At 45.8% G+C, this 23931-nt stretch overlaps 3 protein-coding genes across 3 annotated transcripts; 2 read left to right on the top strand and 1 right to left on the bottom strand.

Annotated features, from left to right (window-relative positions):
* Positions 1–313: 313 nt before the first annotated feature.
* Positions 314–3106, bottom strand: PtA15_9A579 (uncharacterized protein; the record flags this gene model as incomplete). The annotated part of the gene is made up of 3 exons (XM_053172802.1): positions 314–649; positions 721–2355; positions 2429–3106. The coding sequence occupies 3 exons, from the start codon at positions 3104–3106 to the stop codon at positions 314–316; spliced, it is 2649 nt and encodes an 882-aa protein (XP_053024007.1).
* A 13762-nt stretch (positions 3107–16868) lies between these two features.
* PtA15_9A578 (uncharacterized protein) lies at positions 16869–18335 on the top strand (the record flags this gene model as incomplete). The annotated part of the gene is made up of 3 exons (XM_053172801.1): positions 16869–17130; positions 17194–17340; positions 17431–18335. 3 exons carry the CDS (start codon positions 16869–16871, stop codon positions 18333–18335), a joined length of 1314 nt encoding a protein of 437 aa, XP_053024006.1.
* A 3677-nt stretch (positions 18336–22012) lies between these two features.
* On the top strand, positions 22013–23449 carry PtA15_9A577 (uncharacterized protein; the record flags this gene model as incomplete). Its single annotated transcript, XM_053172800.1, has 3 exons — positions 22013–22229; positions 22305–22439; positions 22530–23449. The coding sequence occupies 3 exons, from the start codon at positions 22013–22015 to the stop codon at positions 23447–23449; spliced, it is 1272 nt and encodes a 423-aa protein (XP_053024005.1).
* Between the last annotated feature and the right edge of the window lie 482 nt (positions 23450–23931).

Below are 23931 nucleotides of genomic sequence, written 5' to 3'. Positions count from 1 at the left end.
AAGAGCGGAACGCGAGGCTCAGAGAGAGGGGCCGTGTGGGGAGCGGGCGAAGAAGACCAAGCAATAGAGCGGCGGGCCTGGGGGACAAACAGGTGGATGCAGATGAGGAAGGGGGGGACGGGACGGGGGCGTGGAGAGGAGTTTGGGGATGCGAGAGCGGGCAAGAAAAGGGAAAGAAGAGGCAGAATTACATGAGTAGAAGCGGGGCTACGAGCGAATAAAGATACGAGTGTATGTATGTATATATATGATTTTTGGGGAGTTTTTGGGCGAGGGGTGAGAGAAAGCGGTGCTGGCGAGGGGAGGGGGGGGGTTAATCAGAGCACTGGCAGAGAGCCTTGTCGTTGACGTCGTCGGTACAAGCCTCGGCGACGGCGGGGTCGCTGCAGCCGAAGACGACGGGCCAGGAGCGCTCGAGGGCGTGGCCGAGGAAGGGCGCGCGGGGCCCGGTGGGCGGCTCGGCGGGGCCCGTGTCCGTCGCGCCCTTCCACTTCAGCCACCCGCCCTCCCGGTGGATCCAGTGCCCCGTCGGCGCCTCGAGCAGGGCCCGCATCTGCCCGTACTGCGTGTAACTGTTCGCCAGGATCCGGCGCCGTGAAACGACAAATTGGCCCGCATAGGATGCGAGTTGGCCCGTCGGAGGACAGAACTTTCATGTACACCCAGGTCACTCAGTTTTTCTCTCTTTTTTGGGGGGCATGGGAGGAGAGGCGGACGTACGGAGTTATAGAACATCGTGTAGATATCTCGCATCCGCTCGTAGTTGCCGTTCCCGAGCCCGTCCTGTCCACAGACGGAGACGAGATAGGGGCCGAAGGAGAGGAAGCCGGTGGAGGAGGGATCGAAGAGGTCCATGCGGGGTTTGGCGATCCAATGCCAGGAGATCTCGGGCTGCATGAAGACGGTGTGGTCAGCGAGGCCGCGGACGGGGGGAGCGGCGAGCAGTCGCTCGGTGCCGAACTGGGGGCTCTCGAGCACGGCCGGGTCGCTCGAGGCGAGCGGGCCGAGGGAGGCGTTGTAGTGCTTGAGGATGTGGGTGAGATAGGTGCCGCCCTCTCGCCCCACGTTCGGCAGCCGCACCACCTCGTCCGCCCCCACCACATTCGCAATCGTCGTCAGAGAGGTGTCCGGATGCTTGACGTACACCACCACCCGTGGGTTCTGCAGCGAGAGCACCGAGCGCCGACGGACGTGGTCGACCGCCTCGAAGAACCGCGTCAGCGGCTCGTTGTAATACGAGAACACCAGGTCCACCGAGCCCGCCTTCCGCAGCGTGCCCGTCGACGGCTCCGCGACAGGCACGCCTACCGGCGGCTGCCAGACAAGCTCCAGGAGTAGCAGCATACACAGCGGGCCAAACGCCACCACCCGGAACAGCCCCGCCCAGCCCGCCTTCTGTCTGCGTCTCCGCAGGCATCGGTACCCGGTCCCGTCCCCGAACGGCTTCCGGAACCGCGCCGGAGAGCTCTGCCGGCCGTACCCATCATCTTCCTCCTCGTCGTCGTCTTCGTCGTTGTTGTCGTCGTTGTTGTCGCGTTGGTGGCGACGATGGTGGTGGATGTGCGGGCGGGAGTCCGGGCGGTGGTGCTCGAGGGAGGAGCGCTCCTGGTCGGGCGACTTCTCGACGACGGTGTCTGCGTCGTGGTCGGTGTAAGTGGATGACCTGCGTCTGATGGCGGGGAGGAGGCGGGGATGGGAGGCGCAGCGGTTGCGGAGGACGAGTGCGGCGTGGGTTCCGAGACGGGCGAGGTCGGGGAGGGCCTGGACGAGGGCGGCGATGGCGGCGAGGTAGCTGACGGCGGCTTGGGCCGAGCCCAGGCGGCCGACATAGACCCGGAAGGCTTCCGCGAGGCCCAGCGAGAGCAGGTTACGGGGCGGGACGACCAGCAGGACGGCCATCGGGGAGCGGAAACGGGCGACGATCCAGAGCTCGAGCAGCCGCTCCGCCAGCCGTGCGACCAGATACAGCGCCAGCCAGACCGCGCCGTCCATCGACAAACGCCCAACCACGCCCGTCGGCCCCGTCCGACTCACCAGCGTCTCGTACACCGTCGTCGCCAGTAGCGGGAGGACGACCATCAGCAGCGCCAGGGGCGCCGAGTGGGCCAGCGCACGCGTCGGACTCTGCTGGGGGAAGGACAGCAGCCACGTCTTCAGATGGGCCAGATACAGCGCCTGGCTCGTCGCCGAAAGCACCCCCAGGACGATCTGGAACGGGTACACTCGCGCCCCGCCGTAGAATTGCAGCGTCACTGTGAACGCCAGGACGGATACTGTGCCCACTAGTTGCGGGCTCGGCTGCTTGATCGACGGCAGACGGGAGAGGGCCAGGACGGCGATCGGCAGCGCATAGATCTGTGTGGAGAGAGGTCAGTGAGCTTTTTTTTTTTTTTTTTTGCGTGTGTGCATGTGGGAGAAGAGGGCGTACGTCAAAGGCTTGCCATGTCCCGCACCCTGCGCGGCCGGCGATTTCGGTGCGTGCCCAGGAGGAGAGCAGGCTGAGGAGGGCTGTGGGGAGGGTGAACCTGAGGAGGAGTCTCCATCCGGCGAATCTGTATGGGCGGGGATGGGTAGACGGGGGGGATGAGGCGGCCGATTGGGTAGCTGGGGGTTGTGGCTGTGAGGGGTCGGAGGGGTTCTGGATGTGGAGGTTGAGGATGGGCAGGCGGGTGATGAGGGAGAGGGCGAGGAACTCGAGGATGGGCAGGGTTGCGAGGGGCAGCTGGGCGAGCTGGGTGGTGGCGATGGCGAGCAGGATGGAGGAGAGGGATGCGGTGATGGTGAGTGCGGCGATGAGGATGGCGTTTGCTCTCCGGGAGGCGTGGTGGGTGTTGTGGGTGTGCGGGTGTTTGAGGTGGTGGGTGAGCAGATGGTCTTTGCTGGGCTGGTGGTGGCGGTGGTATTTTTTCTGGTGGTGGAGCTCGGCGAGGGATGAGTCTGAGGATGGGGGGGACTGTTCGTCTGAGTTGGGTGAGGGCGGGTGGTGTTCGGTGGATGAGTGTGATCGGGAGTGGTAGGCTGGGCGGAGGGTGGATGCCTGGAGGGAGTGAGATCTGCGGTGGGTTGGCGGTATCTGTTCGTGCTGTTCTGGTATTCGGCTGGCCATGGTTCTGGTTGAGGTGGTTTGGGTTGTTGCTGGTGTCGGATGCTTCTGGGGATGGAGTGCAGGGGGCTGCTTAGCTAATCGTGTATGTTCCCGTGGTTGATCCCCCCGTTGCTGGGTTGGTGTTCCCCTTGACAGCCAAGCTGGCCAGGGAAGTTCGGGAGTCGCAAGCGTCGGAAGTCGGATATCGGAAGTCGGGAAGTCGGGAAGTCGAGAAGTTGGGAAGTGGGAGGAAGTGGGAAGTTGAGAAGTGGGATGGGATGGAAGTGGGAGAGGGAAAGTGGTCAAGAGGAAACGGTCAACAGCTCATGTCCCTTCACCCACCTCTGACGTCACTCAACCCATCCACCCGGATCAGCAGGACAAGAGAAACAGGACAAGCGGCACACTCGCAACTTGCAGCGCAAAATAGACAATCACAATCACAATCACACTCCATTCATATGTGGTGTTTTGTAAAATGCTTGGACAGACGGTCCTGCAAATCATGGCATTCCATGATTGCAATTTATTTATTTATTTTTGCCTTGCATTTGTGAAATAAAGATCATTATGATCATTTTCACTGCAGCACAGGCAGCTGCCAGGAAGGCTGTTGCCACCCCACTGTGTATGGCAGAATGGGGGGAGATTAACTGGGACTGTGCCCAACAGTCCCATAACTAAAGCATCACATTCACTCTTGCAATGTCAACCAATAAGCAAAACACAATAAATTGGGACAGTAGCAATTCATCTTGTCCAAAAACAGACAAAAGGGCAAGCCATATGGAATAGTAGTGAACAAGTAGAATCTGCCGGTCCAAGTAAATGTTCCACTGTCACACAGGATGAACAGCAAATTCAGTGGCAGAAAAAACCAAGAGATCAGAAAGTGTTGGAGTACTAGCAGTGGAATCAGGGAGAGAAAATATTACATAAACTAGCAACTACATAATCATGTACTTAATAGGGGGGTTCACAATAGGATAAAAATAAAACTTTAGAGCTAATTTTAAGGCCTTTATGATCCATTTTTTTGAAAATGAAGAATTTGCTCTGATTCTCAGGGGACACCCAGTCCTGTACAACTTGCCAGATTTTTAAAAAATTCTTGATAAAGGCCTTAAAATTGACTCTAAAGTTTTATTTTTATCCTATTGTGAACCCCCCTAATAGCTAAACCTAACCAGTGATGCCTGTTGTAGCTCATTACTTAGGCCCCGTTTGGCAGCAGTGATGTTATGTAATAACCACTACTTTTCTATAACCGGGCCTCACCAAGGCCCATATTGTATCACTCACATGTTTGGCAGATTTGAGAAGTTATGAGGGTCATCACGGCTTTCCTCATCACTCCCCATCATCCCTGCCATTTCTGATATAGTACCCCTGGGGGTGTATTTGGGGTGATATCGGCACCCTTACACAACACACCCCCAACACCACCTCTTTTCTCCCCTCAATGGCCGGTACAGACTTTGTACTGGTCATTGAGCGGAGTACACACTCCAATCAATGGGCCAACACAACCGGTCATCGAGATTGATGACCGATCCAACACAATCGGCCATCAATGACTGATGGTCATCAAGGGGACATTCCCCTCAATGACCATTGGTCATTGAAGGGCCCATGTATTTCCCCGATGACCATTGGTCATCAAAGGGACTATGTATGAATTCCCCTTGATGACCATCGGTCATTGAAGGGACTGTGTATTCTCCCCAATGACCATTGGTCATCAAAGGGACTATGTATTCTCCTTGATGACCATCGGTCATCAAAGGGACTGTGCACATATTCTCCTTGATGACCATTGGTCATCCAAGGGACCATGTATTCCCTTCAATGACCAATGGTCATTGATGGGACTATAATGTGTTCCCCGAAAGGGACTCTGTATTCCCTTTGATGACCGTGTACCGGCCATTGTCCAGAGGAGTTAAACACTCAATTGGCCTTGCCGGTAGGTACGCTTGATGGCCGGTATTTACCGGCCATCAAGCTTTTATGTAGGCAAGCTGTATGAAACAAGTGGCAGCCAAACACTTGTGTTATGTTGAAAGATGTGAAATTCAAGAGTGATGTGTATCACATTAGGTAAGTGCACGACATCACATAACATGATTGCTGCCAAACGGGGCCTTAATCTTAGGATGTCTCACTACAGTTATATGTCATGAATGGCATATACAATGGTCTTGACAAGACATCCTGTTCCTCATGCTCTTCTTTCCCATGTCACTCTTTTCCATTACATAAGTTAGACTATAAATAAACTAGTATGTCTAGTCACATCATGCTTTTGTTCCTTCATGCAATCTAGCAATTAGTCTTCTTCCATCATATTTACATACTTGTGCCTCTTTAATACCTTGTCTATTTTCACCTGGTTAGGTTTATCTCTTGTGTTTAGCCTGGTGGGTCCAGGGCTTGGTTCAAATCTCTTTTCCTCACCAAGATTGGAGCCCAGATTGGTCAGTGACAAGACTGACTGTGATGGGACTGTGCCAACCAGGTCAGTACCGTTCATGCACTATGCAATTGTCTTACCAAGAGTGGAGCTGAGATTTGCCAGTGCCAAGACTGACCATGACAGGACTGTACCAACCAGTACCCATTTGCCATACTTTATACTGACATCTTACAGAAAGAAGGCACAAGAAACTGCATAGATGCAATTTGGGGTCATTGGCCAACTTGGTTTCACAACACATGTAGCTACTGTTGTTATCTCTTACAAAAAGGGTGGTGGGGAAAAAAATGGAGAACAAGGGGAGTCTGGGATTGGTCCATTTTCAAATGTTGTCCTAGGCTCTTGCTTAACTGTAAGTTGGTGGGTCATGGGGGTTAGAAGTAAAGAAAGGCACAGGAAGCTGCACAATGAAAGTGCAATGTGGTGAGCAATCCACATGCCAAATTCCAGTTCCCAATCCCAATTGATTACATACCCAACACTAACTAACCTGCACAGTGACAGTGTGATGTGGTGAGCAATCCACATGCCAAAGTCCAGGTCCCAATCTCAATGAAGAGAGAGAAGGGGTACCCGGGGCGGGTGAATAGATAAACTAGGTACATGATGATTTGCATCAAGTTGTACCAGTCTATCTAGGTTAGGGTTTAGCTGATCTATCTGCATAGTATGTGCTATGTGGTATGTAGATACAGGAGTAAAACACATAAAACCCCCTCCCAAGATTATGTTGATCACCCCACCAAATTGAGTTTTCTGAAGCCTGCAGTAACTCTCTAGGTCCCATGTGCTTTGTGAAGATGTCAGCAAGTTGGTCTATAGTACTGGTCCATGTTTTATTCTTGGATGAGGGAATTAAAAAAGTAAAAAGCCCTCTTCAGGTACTTTGTTTTCTTCTTGGAAGCATTTTCTGAGGCCATGAGGATTGCAGCTTGATTATCAACATGTATGGAATTCAGGGGAAATTAATTGAGGTCTTCTAGAATGTTGATGATGTTTGAGAAACTCTGAGAGCCTTTAGAAAGAGCCACATACTCTGCCGCGCAGGTTGACAAAGCTACCACTGTTTTTTGCCTGCATCCCCATGCCACTGCGTCTCTACAATGAGTTAGGCCATATTCAGTTGTCAATTGTTCATTCTACCCCCCCCCCCCCCCCCCCAATTTGTATTGGTCCATAATTGCAACCCGTCCCCTTTTGCCAAATACACTAAGCTTTTTTGCACTGTTTTCCTCACACATCCCACCAGTAGATCAAGTGCCTTGCAGTGTTTTTTGGATGGACAGGAACTAAAACTAGCAAGCAAATTCACTGGAAATAACAGGTCTCATCCCGCCCAAAAAATACATCAAGGATCCAATGATTGAGCAATATTCAGGTGGGTCAACAGGATCAGCAGATGATATTGCTAGCTCATCCACTGGCAACAGCAAGTCCTTGAGGTGTGATTGACAAGGATATTTATTGAGAACTTGATTTGCAAAAAAATTCTGACTGTTCACCACTTAATTTCAAGTTTTTTTCTCATACCCATGCAAAGTTCATCAAGCAAAGACCTATGAAATCCCATGAAAAACCCATTTTTGACTTTGTGGTGTTCAGACCAGTCTTGAAATAAAAGTTTGTCGCCTGATATAAGGCACTCCGTCTTTTTTCTAGATAACTTCTGGGTTTGAACGGTTACTGGTGCTGGGCTTCTGCAACATACATATCTCTTCAGCACTCCACAATGAGCCTGATATTGTCCGCCTAGTCTCAGGGTGTAAACGGGTTGGGTTTGGGTTGCAAAACAGCACCCAAACCTGACCCAATATTTAGCGTGGGTTGGACCAGGGGAAATATTTTCCCACTCCCCAGCTGGGAGTGCCCTACCGTAATTTTTTTCCATAACTGTGCTGGAGGCCTTTGGTAAATATAAATTGGATAGGTATGAAAAAGACTGGAAGTTGGCTGTGGAAAGCAGCTGGAAATCATCCTGAAATGAACCATAAAATGCCAAAAAATCATCCAGAACTCATCCCAAATATAGGCCTTTCTTGGCTCCATGACCAGTGTGTCCTTTTCATGGAGATGTGAAAGGCCCAGCCTGTGATATTGTCCCCCTCATGTCCTCGCGTACATCAAGGGGACAATTGGTGTCTCAACACAAAGCTTTTACTTTTCATATGGCTGTGAAAGGCCCATCCTGTGATATTTCCACATCAATGTATGCGCGTACATCAGGGTGACTATTAGCAAAGTGCAAAAAATGCCACTTGCATGTGCACATGTGAATTTTGAAAAGCAAAAAAAAGCAAAAAAAAGCAAAATTCACCAGATCATTTTTGTGAGGAGGCAAGGATATCTGGCCAAACTGGAGTGGCACCGCAATCCAACCTTGACTTAACTCAGACTTTCACCCTATTGAAAAAGTTTTTCACCATTTTTTTAGTCAAATTCAAATTAATTCCCGCATTTCCAAGAAAATGGGTTTCACTAATTTTACTGCAACATAACCACATTCCAAAATTCTAAACCCAATAGTATCAAGATTCAAGTTGAATTTTACTTTAATTTTGTACATGAGGGCATATAACGTGAATTACAAGAAACCCATTTTTCAGAGGAATTACATTTGAAAATGTCAATTTTGCTTTGCTATCCTTCAACATCAGTAAACAGAAGCAATTGATGAGTTAAATTTGGGTGAAATATCATTTCATCATATTTTTTCCTACAGTTGTACCTAGATGTCAGCCTTAGAGTCAGCACAGCTGACCTAAAGTCTGCCTTTTTTCTACTTTTTACATATGAATTACTTCATATCTTTTTTACCTTAAGAGATATCCTTGTTTTTCCTTCATATTCTGTTTCCTCATGCAATTTTAACCCTAGTTACAACTTACCAATTCTTTGTAACTATACTCCTTCCCTGAGTTCTTGAGTTGTGGCGCGCATGCGCAGTTGCGACGTGTCAGCGCTACCAGGCGCACCAAACCACATGTACATATGTAATTACATAAGCAAACTGTGAAAATTTTCGAAGTCAGGATCCCCCTTGCCTGAGGAGGATACACAGACTTCATCACACCAGAACCATACCCCAGAGACACCCAGGATCACTAACCAGAGGCCACTTCACTCCCAGTATCATCACAGGATATTGACAGGAAGTACCCTCTTCTACTGACCTTGTTTATCTCAGAGGAAACTCTGTTGCTCTTGACTGCTCTCTCCTTGCTTCTGTTTCTCTCTTCTGCATCAAAAGATCCATAGGTTATCTCTTGTTAAGACCTTTAAAACCAGAGCAGAGTAGTCATCCTACTTCTGATTCCCACCACCGTTTCCTTGGTGTGATTTGAGACTGTTGCATCTCTAGCACAGTTGGCAGCCTCCTTTTCCAGGTAGAGCTTGGCCCATATTAAATCATAACTCAAACAGATCAAGTTTCTCTCTTCTCAATTTCCCTCTTTTATTTCTCTTCTCTCCACTGCTTGTATTTCTTTATCCCAAGAAATTCAATCAGTGTCCCCCCTTTTTTCCTTGTGTCCTGTTGTCACATAAGAGCCTCTAAAGAACCTGACTTAAATTTCAAGCAACCAAGAACCAGAACTGGGAACAAAAAATGTAAGAACAAGCAATGTGACAATGATACTGAAAGAGAAATGAAATAAACAAACCCTGTGGCTATTGTAGATGATCAAAAGAGGACAACAAGAATAGTGGACGATAGAAGAGTGTGATAGGCTGTGTGGGATTGATAAGAAGATTAGTCGTTGAGAGGATTGAGAAAATAGAAATGAAATGAAACAAACCCTCTAATTGTAGGAACAAATCTGACAATGTAAGAATGGAAAATTGAGGACTAGATCTATGACAGGAAACTGAAAAAGGAAGATGGAGTTAGCGTTGAAGATCGGAGGAGCCATGTCGACGAGAGATCAGAAATGCGGAGGTGCATTTCTCACCAAGTTGGAAGCCAGAAAGGCTGTCCAAGTTAAGGTTTCGCCGGAGCTTGAGTTCGGAGAAGTGATTCGACAATGTAGTCGAGGTACGAAGACTGCCTGATCTTAGTCAATGAATTGGTGCGGATGATCGATCGAGAAGGGAGAGAAGAATGTGTGGGGATATTGTTGAGAAGAAGATTTGAGTTAAGGATCGATGATCGAAGACGACCGTGTGGAGACGTGAGAGCCAGAAGTATCGGACAGTTTAGGTTAGGTTTGATGATACCGGTTGATTCAATGATTCACGGTGTGAGTTGCGCCGCAGAGAGCGCACGAGCGCACAAGTTTCAACACCCCCCTCAACTTGGGGAGTAATGAACCATAAAATATTTTTCGCGGAGTCTTTTGAGGGACTCAGCGTTGCTTGCTTTTGTAAGTGTGTCGGCTATCATGTTTTCTGCGGGAATTAATGTGACAGTAATTTTGTTTTTGCTCTTCAGATCTCTAAGCCACTTCATTTTGATGTTGAGGTGCTTCATTTTCGAGTTCGAGCCAAAATGTTTCAGTTTTTCAGATAGACCTTGATTATCTATGTGAAAAGTCGAAGGTTCTAGGTTTTTGTTCCATAGTTCCTCTACAAGATATTTGATCCACTGATTTTCTTGTACCCCATCGGCTAGAGCATTGAGTTCTGCTTCAGTTGATGAAAGAGTGATGTTTCGCTGTCTTTTACTGTTCCAAGCAATAGGGCACTTCTTCCAGAAACAAATTGACCCGCTTCTTGAGAGCCGGGTCTCCAGATCGTCAGCCCACGTGGCATCAGTGTAATGTTGCAGGGATTTCGAGTCTAGCGGATCTGGTCTCAGAGTGAGGTGAAGTTCGCGCGTTCCCTTCACGTATTTCCAGCAATGTAACACTTCTTTCCAGTGTGTAATTCCTGGATTGTTGTTGAAGCTAGAAAGGATGGAGACAGCGGGAGCTAAATCCGGGCGTGTTCAACAGGATAAGTAGTTGAGAATCCCTGTGAAGGTTTGGTAGTTAACTCCTAATTTCGAGAATTCATCTTTCTCTTGTTTAGTCGCTGGTTTCAATTGTACTGCTACTGATAGAGGAGTGTTGACGGCTTTGCAATCGGTCATTCCCAGCATCTTGAGCCCTTTTTCTATCAATTTTTCTTGTGACAGAGATATGGAGTTATTTGATAGTTTGACATCCATGCCTAACAGAGTATCTGGGTTGTGTGCCGAAGAATTCGGAAATCGTGATAGAAAGAGTTGTTCAAATCGTTCAACATTGCCGACAACTACCAGATCATCAACGTGAAAAAAAATGAAAGAGATTTCCTTATTGTGAATGAAGAGACAAGGATCTGAGGTGGATTGAGTATAGTCAATTTTGTTGAACCATGAGGTAAGCGTCTCGTACCAGTTGGCTGGAGCTTGCTTCAACCCGTAGAGAGATTTCTTTAATCTGAGATAAGGAGCTTTGCGAGTTGAGCCTTTGGGCGTCTTGATGTACAATTCTTCCTTCAGCGGAGCATAAAGGAAGGCGCTTTTGACATCAAATTGCCTGATGGGCAGATTTTTGTCAATTGCAAACATAAGCACTACCAAGAGCGTTGTAAATTTTCCCGTGGGTGCAAACGTCTCGCCGTAATCTTTGCCTTCTTTTTGTAGGAAGCCCTGAATACAGAGGCGTGCTTTCTTGCGTACTTTGGCTGATAGAGTCGCAGGCTTGGTTTTGAAGATCCAAAGGGTGCGCAAAAAGGAATTAGGAACGTCGAACATGTCTTCCCAGACTTCATGGTGCTCAATATTCGATAACTCTTCGTTTGAGGCTTCAGCCCACAATTCCTTCTCATTAGATTTCATGGCATTCTTGAATGAGCTGGGATCGGTCGACAAATACGAGTATTTTGAGGGTTTTACACGTGAGGTACGATCTTGAAGAGTCCGGGTGATTGCGAGGGCTGGATTGAGTCCCGTTGCTACAGTTTCGTCATCAGTTTCAGAGCTTGATTCCAGTTCTTCATTTTCTGTTGAATCTTCGGGTGTTGGAGAATGTTCATCAACAATACTGTCACTTATTTCAATATCCCAGTCAGAGTTTTTGGAGATTGGAGCTTCATAGTCAAGGAACTGTACACTCTTTGTGTTGATTAGTTTGCCCTCATCTGTGAGAATCCGATAAGACCTTAGTTCATCTATGTATCCCAGAAGTCTTCCGAGTTGTCCTTTTGGTTTAAGCTTTGACCGAGACTGTTTAGGTTCAATGAGATAGGATACACGATTGCCTATTGGACGAAAGTAACTGATGGGAAGTGAACGGTCTTTAAAGAGCTCGAAGGGACATTTCTTGGATCGATGTGTTGGAATTTGATTGAGGGTTAGACAGCTAACTTTCGCGATTTCGCTCCAAAATTTTCGCGGAATTCCCGAGTCTTCCAATATCGTCCTCAGAGATTCAAGAATTGTCCTGTTGAAACGTTCCGCAAGTCCGTTCTGCTGAGGAGTGTAGGCATCAGAGGTTCGTTGTTTGATGAGATGAACCTTGCAGTATTCAGACATAATTTCATTCAGGAATTCGGAGCCTCGATCTGAGTGAATGATAGACGGATGAAATCCGAATCTCTTTGCTTCAAAATCCAATAGAAAAGCTAAAGTAGTCGGAGTATCACTCTTATGCTTCATGGGGATAGCAGCACAAAATCGAGTACAGCTGTCAACGACAGTGAGGATGTACTTGTGCCCTTCGAATGACGGAGGCCAGATTGGCCCTATCAGGTCTAGGTGAATCTCTTCAAAAGATCTGGTCGCCGGTTTATGATTTGATTTAAACGACGCCTTAGTTATCTTGGAGACTGCGCATGCTTCACAATTATTCACGATTTTTACAGGAATGCCGAGTTTCTTCCTTAGGCGATGATAGCTTACATGTCCAAGTGATTTGTGGAGGAACTCAGCGGAAGATAGGTGACTCGAAAGCTCAGGATTCTCAAATTCCAGGCATGGCAAGTTGCCAATATAATTGCCGGACATCTTGATTTCATTGTTTTTTAGAATTTCAAACGAGTTTTTATTTAATTGAATAATAAAGTCTTCGAGAATGAGACATCTAGCAGATAGAAGGTTTACAACTATGTCGGGAATGTAGAGTACTTGATTCAGAAAAATTTCACCGTATTGATTTTTGAGCCGAATAGAGCCGATCCCCTTTATCTCCAGTCGATCATGTGACGAGCTCGTTTGTAAAAATCCTAAACTTTTGAGTTCTAGAGTGTGGAATAGTTGCAAATTGGAAGTCATGTGAGCAGATGAACCAGAGTCTAGGATGAACTGATTTGAGGAACTTGATATCGAAGAGTGAAAGGAACTGACCGATGATTCTGATTTCGCGGCTAATGCGGCAGCTTTCTTCTCGAAGTATTCAGTTCGCTTCTTTGGGTACAAATACCAGCAGTTTTCTTTGGCATGATCAGAGGCCATGTTATGAAAATTCTTTTGACACTTCTTAGACTCGTCAGTGAAGAGAGTAATTGGATTGGACCGAGTACCGGAACTAGATGCATCTTGAGATTCGAGATTATTTTGATGAATTCAAAGATGATTGATGACGACGTCAAGAGTCGGTTCCTTGTCTGAGTGAGTGATTTGATTGACAATGTCCTTCATGTCGATAGTAAATTTGTTTATGACCATGTGACCTATGGCATCGTCAGTGAACTCCCAGCCGACTTGAATCAGTTGAGATGATAAATTTTCATAGAAGTGATGAATCCCGAAATGTTGTCAGGAGTGTAGGGTGCTCGAAGGAAGGATTGGAAGACGTGAGCTTTGTTGGACGTTTGAGTGGAAGCGAAGAACTTGATGATTGATTTCCAAGTCTTCTTAGCACAATCTTCGTTCAACGAGTCAACAACATTAGCTTGCACGGTCGATTTGAGTTTAGCCACTATTATTGCCTTAAGGAAATCATTTTCGTCCAGATTCAACTTATCTTCATCGGTAGTGAGGGCCTTTTTTAGTTTGCAAAGGTCCTAGAAATTGATGACGCGAATCCTCCAGAAGTTGTAGTTGTCCAATGAGAGTAACGGAATTCCCTCGATCACAGTTTTCAGGACCGAAGGCGTCACTTTGTCCATACAATTGATCGAGGTGGACATCGCGGCAGGTAACTGGTTCTTGATGTTGGAAGTCGAGGTGGTTGGAGATTGTTTGACCGATTCTTTTGCGTCGGATGACATGTATCGATCCCGTCCTTTCGACTGTTAATCGTAAAGAACCTGACTTAAATTTCAAGCAACCAAGAACCAGAACTGGGAACAAAAAATGTAAGAACAAGCAATGTGACAATGATACTGAAAGAGAAATGAAATAAACAAACCCTGTGGCTATTGTAGATGATCAAAAGAGGACAACAAGAATAGTGGACGATAGAAGAGTGTGATAGGCTGTGTGGGATTGATAAGAAGATTAGTCGTTGAGAGGATTGAGAAAATAGAAATGAAATGAAACAAACCCTCTAATTGTAGGAACAAATCTGACAATGTAAGAATGGAAAATTGAGGACTAGATCTATGACAGGAAACTGAAAAAGGAAGATGGAGTTAGCGTTGAAGATCGGAGGAGCCATGTCAACGAGAGATCAGAAATGCGGAGGTGCATTTCTCACCAAGTTGGAAGCCAGAAAGGCTGTCCAAGTTAAGGTTTCGCCGGAGCTTGAGTTCGGAGAAGTGATTCGACAATGTAGTCGAGGTACGAAGACTGCCTGATCTTAGTCAATGAATTGGTGCGGATGATCAATCGAGAAGGGAGAGAAGAATGTGTGGGGATATTGTTGAGAAGAAGATTTGAGTTAAGGATCGATGATCGAAGACGACCGTGTGGAGACGTGAGAGCCAGAAGTATCGGACAGTTTAGGTTAGGTTTGATGATACCGGTTGATTCAATGATTCACGGTGTGAGTTGCGCCGCAGAGAGCGCACGAGCGCACGAGTTTCAACAGCCTCAGGCTCACACTAGAAAACAAGAGAATTCTACACAACATTGTGTTAAGTCCCAAATCAATTCTGGCTGACTTTTGAATCACTTCTCCATCCACTTTACGATTCATTTAGGGATGAGTTGCTAATCCACATCAGGCCCACATCCAACCAAAACTCACATAAAATTCAGCTCTGGCACTCCCTGAGGAGTGGGAACATATCTCCCCTGGTGTTGGGTCCAGTCTGGGCAGATTTAAAAATATACTGCCTGGAACCAACCAACGGTGGGTCACTACTTTACAGTTATTGGTAAAGTAGCATTATTGTAGCGATTTTTGGTTACTCTACAATAACCGGACTGGTAACCACTGTGAACTATGGTGCAATATTGATAACACACTCGGGGAGAGTTTTTTTTTCAAGGAATCTACGAAATCTATGCCCAGAGCAGCAGTTATCGAGCAAGATATTGAGCAATAAAAGGCCATTTTAGGGCAAATTTGGCCTTTCATTGCTCATTAATGTGTTCATTTACCAGTAACAGCTGTATGAAAGGGCCATTCTAGGGAAAAATTGGCCTTTCATTACAATAACTCTTTAATTTACCAGTAACAGCCTTATGAAGAAAGGCCAGTTACGATAACCGTGACACGGCTATCAGCGCGCTAGCAATAACAATAACCGCGAAAAAAATAACTGAAGGTTGCTACTTTACTCTCCCGGCCTGGTTATTGTAGAGTAAAGTAGCGACCCACCGTTGAACCAACCCAATGTGTCACGTCCTCCTATTTTGGGTCTCAGGTTGACCCAACCTATTAGGCGCCAAAAACCCCCAACTTGACTGTTGGAGGCGTCTTAGTTGGGTCGCAGGCTGACCCAATTAGAAAATAGGCTGCCCAAACCCAACCCAACAATTTTACAAGTAGGGTCAGGTCCGGTCTGGGTCTTGTCATTTTCTTTAAGAATGTGTCCAAACCCAACAGGTCTTGGGTTGGTTTTGGGTTGGCCCAACTCATTTACACCCTGAGCCTAGTCTATGTAAGGTCCAACCGGTCCGCTTTTGCACAGTAACACTCTGCAAGCCAGTGAGATTTTGGGTGGTAAAAACTCTCTGCAATGTAGCAATGCACAAAAATTGTGTAAGAATAGCAGTGAATACAATGGAGGACTTCCCATTGCAATCTGGGAACAATCTGAGAGCCTCCCAGAGTCTCAAAGCCTAAATTTCCCTGCAAAATTTGGCTCAGATCTGGGTCTGGAAGGGGTTCCCAGATTGAGGGGAAGTCCTCCAATGCTCCCTAAAGTGAGTATTATGTAGAATGAATAGAATAGATGAGTGTGAGAAAAGACACCCCAAAAGAACTTTTCCTCCTCTCCCTCCGCGCTAGAGAGGGCACTTGGCACCCGGGTACCCACAGCAGGTGCGGGTACCTGCCCAAAATTTCAAGAAATTCAGACACCCACACCCGCACCTGGCACCCGCCAGCGGGTCCACACCAGACAGGTACCCGCCTACAGGAACCGGGTACCCGCATACAGCCACCGGGTACCCGCCAACTAGTACCAAGTGCCATCCCAGGGACATAATTTTGCACCCAGGTACCTGTGGCGGGTGCGGGTACCTGCCTCAAATCTCACTTGGGAAAGACGGGGAAAAGCGGAGAAGCGGTCAAAAACGGGGAGCAGCGGCCGCCTGCTGCCGCTGCACTTTTTCGCAGCGAAAGCAAAGCCTGTTCGGCCATAAGGGAACAAGCGGCCACCCCCTGCCGCTTTTCAGCTTGGGGGAGAAGCGGGAGCCGCCTCGCTGCGCTGAAAAGGCCACTTTTTGCAGCGCCGTGCTGTTTTCCATCCTATAGGTAACCAAGGACAAGCTCAAAATCTGTCCACCACTTTCCTTATTAAGACTGCGAGGCACAATTTTTTGCCAGTCAATTTTTGAGGTAGTTGGTTCCGATGTGTCTGGAGACCTTCAGCCAGGTCTCACTCATTGCTTGATGAACCTCATCTACTTATTTTGTCAAAGGGGAAGAGGGGCTGAGAAAACTGAGTGTTTCTTGATAAGAAAGGGATAACAGAGTTATCATGTCGACCGTTCCCGGTTTCCAATTCCTGAAGCAGGAGATTCATGATTTGCAGTGTGTGATCGGCAAAATGCATTATGTGTAGCTTAATTTGTGGAAAATCACGTAGAGTTGACGCAATTGTGTCCCCGCCATACTCCTTCGTGATTGAAGGTGACTTCCGTCGATGGAGTCGGGTTTTCCGTTATCTGATAGGTACATTGAGTGCTCCAGATTATTGAGTTATACTTATTTACCTCCACCGCACGCAATGAGAATCCCGCTGGAAAATTAAGCCAACTTCTAACCACTTGTTTTCATTTGTCCTTGTACGCTTATGACTCTGGAGTGGCCACGGTTAATGTGCCTTGGCATGTTACTTCACTACAATCTTAATCTTACATTTTCAGCCCCACCCTGCATTCCCGACAGGCATCAAGCTGATGTGTTCAAAGGCTTGGCACCTTTGAAATCCCAGCCTGCAAAATCACGAAGGCTTGCTCAGGAGTTTGATATAACCTTTACAAATCCAAATTCCCTCCCTTCCTATTTGTATGATGATCATTTTCATTCACATGACGAGTTTTTATTTCCACACGGTTTGTCTTCAACTGCTGTCCACCACGCATGTTCCATTTGATTCTACCAAGCTAATATGGAAGAGCTCTTTGTAGGCGATATGTTTGAATCCGATGGCTGGAAGGAACAAGCGCTGTCCGAACCTTGGGAAGAAGGACCCGGAATTATTGTGTCACCATCAGGAGAAAGGGGTATTTCTATGATTGGCGATGATGACAATGGATACGATGGTCAGAACTAATGCAGTCCTGTCAATAAGAGACTTTGGTTAAGCTGACTTACTGATCATATATCTGATATTTGTTTATCCATGTATCCAGAACCGGTTGAAGGGGCCGCCAGTCAGGATGAAAACTCAGATTTCATCCTGGGGAAAAACTCGAGAGCCAAATCAACAGGGGAAGTTGATTATCCTCTAATCCAAGCGCCCAAGAAGTCCCAACGGGTCCTAACGGAAAATTGGCATCAGTTGGCGGACTTGGGCAGGCGTGATATCTCAAAGATTTATAGAATTGCACTGAGGAAAATTAAGATCCAAGATATTAAAGATGAAGCAATTACTGAAAAGTACAAGAAACGCATTAAAGGCAAATTGGACAAGATGGCAAGACACACGTTTGGATCGGAAATCTTAAAAAACTTACCAATCAAAATTGGAAAGATTAAACAATTTGCTGGGAGTAACATGTACAATGTCCAGATAAGACCTATGAAGAAGGGCAGTTCAACAGTAACAAGAAGAAACCCTCACAAAATCTTCAACATTATTGATGTTGTTAGCTATTACCACAATTTAGCCATGCTAGGTGGACTTGATCAAGTGATGTTTGGGATGGAAGGCAGTGCACATCAATATTTAATCAGATGGATTTTCAGGATTTTGTTCAGAGGGAATTCAGATAGTTGGCCAATAATTGGCCAAATCAAAGTTGCATACCCACTCCAAGCTCCTGAAAAATTCTTCCAGAGCAAGCCTCAGAGATTTCTTTTGAAACTACTAACTGAGGACAAGTTGATTGGCAAGATAAATGGCTTCAAGGTTGCAGTCCAATTGATGGGCCATTGGTATGAAGACTTTGCTTCTCAAGTCAGCCGCGAAAATGTCAATTTTTCAATAAGCACTCCTCTTTTTCCATCCAGAACCAGCTTTGACATGGAGTTTTATGAAAGAGAAATTGTGAAGGCAGTAAAAAAAGTTGTAGGAGAACAAGTATTCCACAAATGAAATTTACACTGATACAATGTGTACCCCAAAAATTAAATACATGCCCTTTCTTGTATACAAGTACATAAATGTCTAGTCATGGAATTGCGGAGCTAAAGGGATTCCCCTATCATATAAGGCTGACTAGCTTAACTAAGCCTCTCAAACGGAGGGTCCAGGGGACCCCACCCGGAGGGCTCTCCGTGGGAGAGGCTTACTGGCTATCCCCCCAATTTTGGCGGGAGCAGAATTGATATTTAGTGCAAAAAAAAAAAAACAAAAACAATCCTATCAAGTGTAATAAAAACAAAATAAAAAAACTGAATAGACGGTCCTTTAGCCTTTCTGTTTGCACACATTTTGACACCTATTCCAACCTCTCAAACAAAAAACTACAATCCCTAGTGGCAAAAGTATCCTGGACTCTAGTTTGAGGTAGCAAAACAAAATTCAAAACCATGTATTGGGTTCTGAAGATCCATCTGTGGATACACATTTGCTGACACGGACTTTCTGGCCATTGCCAACTTTGTTTGTTCCACCCACAAGGTGTACACAAATTAATACAGAGTCGTGACAAGAGAGGGGTTGATGGAATGATTCTTTCACTGACTCAAACCTAACCAGAAGCTTTTGGACCTTGGGAACAATGACTGGAATTCAAGTTGGAGTGAAAATCAAGAACTCTGGCAATGATGAGCTCAACAATATGATCAAGTTGGAAGCGTTGGAAAGATACAACCAGGAAGCAAAGCCACTCCAAGTCAACACAGTTTCAAATCTCTTCCAAGGCAGAAACACTTTCCTCCTGGCAGCAACTGGCTTTGGCAAATCTCGCATCACAGAAATTTACCTGAACATGCTCCCTAAAGATCGGCACCGGAGCACTTTGGGTGTTGTCATAGTTTTGATTCCTCTTGATTCACTCGGCAGCAACCAAGTGGACAAGAAAGTGGTGGCTGGGTACACGGCTATCAATCTGACAAAAGCTAACTTTACAAATGAGGCATGTCTTGACATTCGTGATGGTGTCTACAATTTTGTTTACCTATCCCCTGAGATGTTTCTGGACAACAAAACTTTCTCAAACATCTATTTCTCGCCCAATTTTCAAAGCAAGCTGGCCTTAGTTGTTGTGGATGAAGCGCACATGATATATTTGTGGGGCTTGGTTGAGGGTGGACAGAAGAATATCAAGACTATGTATTGTGCGACACCAGGATTTTGCAGCCTTGGCGGTCAATTATTAACAAAAAATAATGCACCTCTACTCTTAATGTTGGCGACTGGCAGACCGGGAGCTATTGCAAAAATAAAGAAAAATCTTAAATTGCTTGATACACACATTGATATCCTGCGCAGCGAGCTAACTCGGCCTGAAATTAGGATAATTTGATTGCCAATGACTGCTTCTATCCAGTCATGCAAGGATATTCTGGTGTTGACCCATTCGGTAGCACACCTGCCATGGCGAGGATCAGAGTATGATAAAATTAAAACTGGTGCTTCAAAGATGTCCGGCCAGAGCTGGCCAGAGCGGAGCAGGGTGATCTCAGGATACTAGATATCAAGGATCTACAACCTGGAAAGGCTGCGAATTGATGGATCCGCAGGATCTACAAGCAATGCAGGCTTGTGAATCCTTGTGCAGGTCCAGTTTTTGAAAGGCCATTGTTTGAAAAATTACTAAAAATACATCAATGGCAATAGAAGAATTTTGAGTTGACAGGATTGTAGAGGAGATGCTAAAGGTTCCGAAAGCTGTGGCTCAGAACTATGGAGGGGCTGGGGACAGAGCTATTAAAAAGCTAAAAGATCTTACAGCCAAAATGTACTTTCTGCTCCCGCTTGAAATCTGAGATAATCCGCAAGTCCCTCCCTGCGGGAGGGGCCGCTTTGCTGCCAGCACAGCGAGCCTCCCACCAGGTGGGACTTGTGTTAAGTTAGAGGCTGCGAAAGATCCACAATCTACTATAATAAAACAAAGGATTTTGTAATATATTATTATGGGTTTCAGAAGTGTGTGGAAAGAAGGTAAAAATTGTGCCTAAGGAGGTAGTTGCTAACAACACAGGATGGTGAGCCGCTGCGCTCAACGGCCACATGGCAATAGCACAGGGGGGGTGTTACTGCAGCCCACTTATCCCACAGTGTTATCTGGCCATTCACCCTTTCCAACCATGAAATGATATTATTTCCCTCTCATCTCAATAATAATAATGCAAGTGTTTGGCTGAAATAAGGGGAAAGCCAAAGATTGCCATTTTTGGTTTGGAAATTTCTATCAGTCACTGTCTACTCCAAAAATGTTAGGGTGAATATTATTTTGATCCAACATTTTTGGGGTAGACCAACTAATTTCCAATCCAATATCTTGCAGTTCATTCATTAAAAGGTTGGAATATATTGGCCTTCTGCTTATTTTTAACAGTTCATTGTCTGTTGACTCTTACACTCCTGCCAGAGATTCTTTAAATATTAGAATTTAAATAGGTATCTTGAGGAAAATACAACCCACCTCTATAATCTATTCTTTTAAACAATAACCTTACACAACCCTCAAGTCAAATTCTTGACATACTAGTAGTACTGAAAATGGGTCTGGTGGATCTGCTACTGTTTTGCCTCATCTCAAAAGCACCTGGAAAACCCAGAAATTTGGTCAAGAAAGGTGCTCATGAAGCACAAAATTTTCTCAATTGAGCTTTGAGGCAGTTGGTTCTGCAAACTTAGATAAGTCACACAATTGGAGGTGCAAGATGCAAAATAGTATGCGGCAGAAGTACATTTTTGCCCCTTTGTCACTTTTCCTTCCATGGCAGTTAAACAATTGCAGTTGTGCTCTGTCCATATTTCTTTTTCATTTTTGGCCCTTGAATTTGATTTTTAAATAAATGAGAGAAGAGCTGATAAATTTTTGAAATGGATCCAAAGCATGGCTTCACCCAAGAACATGCTTTCCAAAAACCCACAATTTCAATGTTTTTTTTTTTTGAGATTCAAGAGGAGTTCTGAAGGAAAATCACTTCAAGAACTTGGGCAGCTAGGCAGGCTGAGTTAGGCAGAACATTATCTCTACACAAATTTTGATCTGTTGTAACTGAGCAGAGATATAAAAAGATATGAAAATTGTCAAATTCCCCCAGTGCAATGAGACTTCAGCTGCCTACTGTTTTGAAAGGTAGGTGTAAATCAATCCTTCAGAGATTTGCTTTGCAACAACACTCTTGCAGCCCCAATAGTTGAACTTAGATAAGTTTTTTGATTCTGGTAGGTATGGAAGCCTCCACTCAGGCCTCACGCATTGTAACCAACCCTAGCTGTTGATTGATATATTGTCAGGGGGGGGGGGGGCTGAGACACATACCTTTTCATGCAGCTTTGAGTAAAAAGGTATGACAGGTTTAATTGTCAATTCCCAGTCCTCAATTCCTGAAACAGTCAACTTATGATCTCCATTGTGTGATTGGCAACATGCAGAGCTTAAGTTGTGAAAAATCAATATCGAGGTGACACACAAGTGCCCCCCCCCCCCCCGTGGTATTACGTGGCTGATGCCGTTATCTGGTAGGTGCATCAGACATCCGGAGTGCACCACGTTCATCAGTGATACTTATTGGCTTCCACCGCACGGCATTAGAATCCCACTGGAAAATCGAGTAAATTTCTGATCACTTGTTCGCCTTTGCCCCACGCTTATGAGTATTTTATGGCCTCGTTTAATTTGCCTTGGCACGGTACTTTACTACAAACTTAGTCTTGGATCACCCAGGATTCCCGAAGAATTTGAAGCTGATTTGTTCCAAGGCTTGCCAACTTTGACATCTCGGCCTGCAACATCGAGAAGGCTTCCTGAGGAGTTCCACATAATTGATGATCCTTTTCAGGCATATGATGAGTTCTTACTACCACATGGTGAGCCCTGAAATACTGTCCACCATGCATGTGCCATATGTTTCTACCGAGCTGATGTGAAAGAGCTCTTTTTAGAGCACATTTTCAAATCCGACGGCTGGAAGGAACAGGCAATCTCTGACCCTTGGGAAGAAGGAGTCGGAAGTATTGGGTCACTATCAAAAGAAAAGATGGATGACATGATTGGCGATGATGCCAATGAATACAATGGTCAGATCTATTGCAGTCCTATCAATGTGAGACTTCGGCTAAGTTGACTTGCTGATCAAATATCTAGCCTCTTTTCCTCCTATCTAGTAGGACCAGTTGAACAGGCCACTAATCGGGGTGAAAATCCTGATTCTATCCTGGGGAAACACTCAAGAGACGAACCAATAGGAGGAGTAGATCGTCCTCAAATCCAAGCGCCCAAGGAACCCCGACGGGTCTACATGAAAAGATGGTATCGGTTGGCGGACTTGGACAAGCTCGATATCTTGAGTCTTTATGCACTCGCGCTGAGGAGACATAAGATTCAAGATACAAATGGTGAGCAGGCAGCGATTACTAAGAAGTACAAGAATCTCGTCAAAGCAGAATTGAAGGAGGTCGTGGCTCACACGTTTGGAGCTCCAACTTTGGTTAAAAACTTACCGATCAAAATCTCAAAGAGTGACAAAGGAGTCAAGAACACGTACGAAGTCCAGGTGAGACTGACAAAGAAGAACGGCTCAGTAGTACCAAAAACACACAGTTACCAAATCTTGAGAATCATCGACGCTCTTGACATTTATCATAACTTGGCCAAGTCTGGTGGACTAGATCAAGTGATGTTAGGGATAAAAGGGAGTGCATACAGATATTTGATGGGATGGCTTTTCGGCCTTTTGTTTAGAGAAACTCCGGGTAGATGGCCCCTACTTGGCCGAATTAAAGTCGAATATCCGCTAAAAAATCCCGAAAAATTCTTCCAGAGTAAACCCCAGAAATGGCTATCGGAACTACTATCTGAAAAGTTGGTTGATAAGACCCAAGTGTTCATTGCTGCGATGGAACTGATGGGGCTTTGGTACGAAGACTTGATCGCTGGTCAAATCAGCTTCGCCAAAAACAATCCTTCAAGAAACATTCCTCTTCTTCCCAGCTTTGATAAGGAAGTTTACGAAAGAGAACTTATGAAAGCATTACAAAAAAGTTACTATCCACATCCAGCTGAAAGACACCATGAGTCCCACAACTGAAATCTCCGCTGTTTTGATAAAACCATTCATCTGTACCCCAAAAACACATGCCCTTTCACATTAATTGCAAGTATACAAATAGTCGTATTTAAAGATCAGTGGTATCCCTTGAGGCTGACTAAACACAGAAACATATATAAATACACAATTCACTATCTTACAGAAAAAAAAAAGAATATATGCTCTTCCTTCAGACCATGTCACATGGCTGGGATTGAAAGGCCCCACTGCGTGCATGTCTGACACTGAGACACTTGGCCAGGTTGAGGTATCTCCAAAAATTATTAACCACATCCACATGGCGTAGTTACGGAAAAACATATGCTGCAAGCCCCCGTTGCAACAAGCTGATTATCTACAATAATGGAGCTGCACCAGATTTGCTGCAACAATGCTGCTGCAACAGGCTGCTGTAAAGATGATGTTGCAACAATGGTGTTGCAACAGGCTGCTGTAGCAGTGATGTTGCTACAATGGTGTTG

The sequence above is a fragment of the Puccinia triticina genome, chromosome 9A (assembly GCF_026914185.1).
Source record: "Puccinia triticina chromosome 9A, complete sequence".
Lineage (NCBI taxonomy): Eukaryota > Fungi > Basidiomycota > Pucciniomycetes > Pucciniales > Pucciniaceae > Puccinia > Puccinia triticina.
Note: the sequence above shows the minus strand (reverse complement) of the source record. Positions and strands in the feature narration are given on the sequence as shown.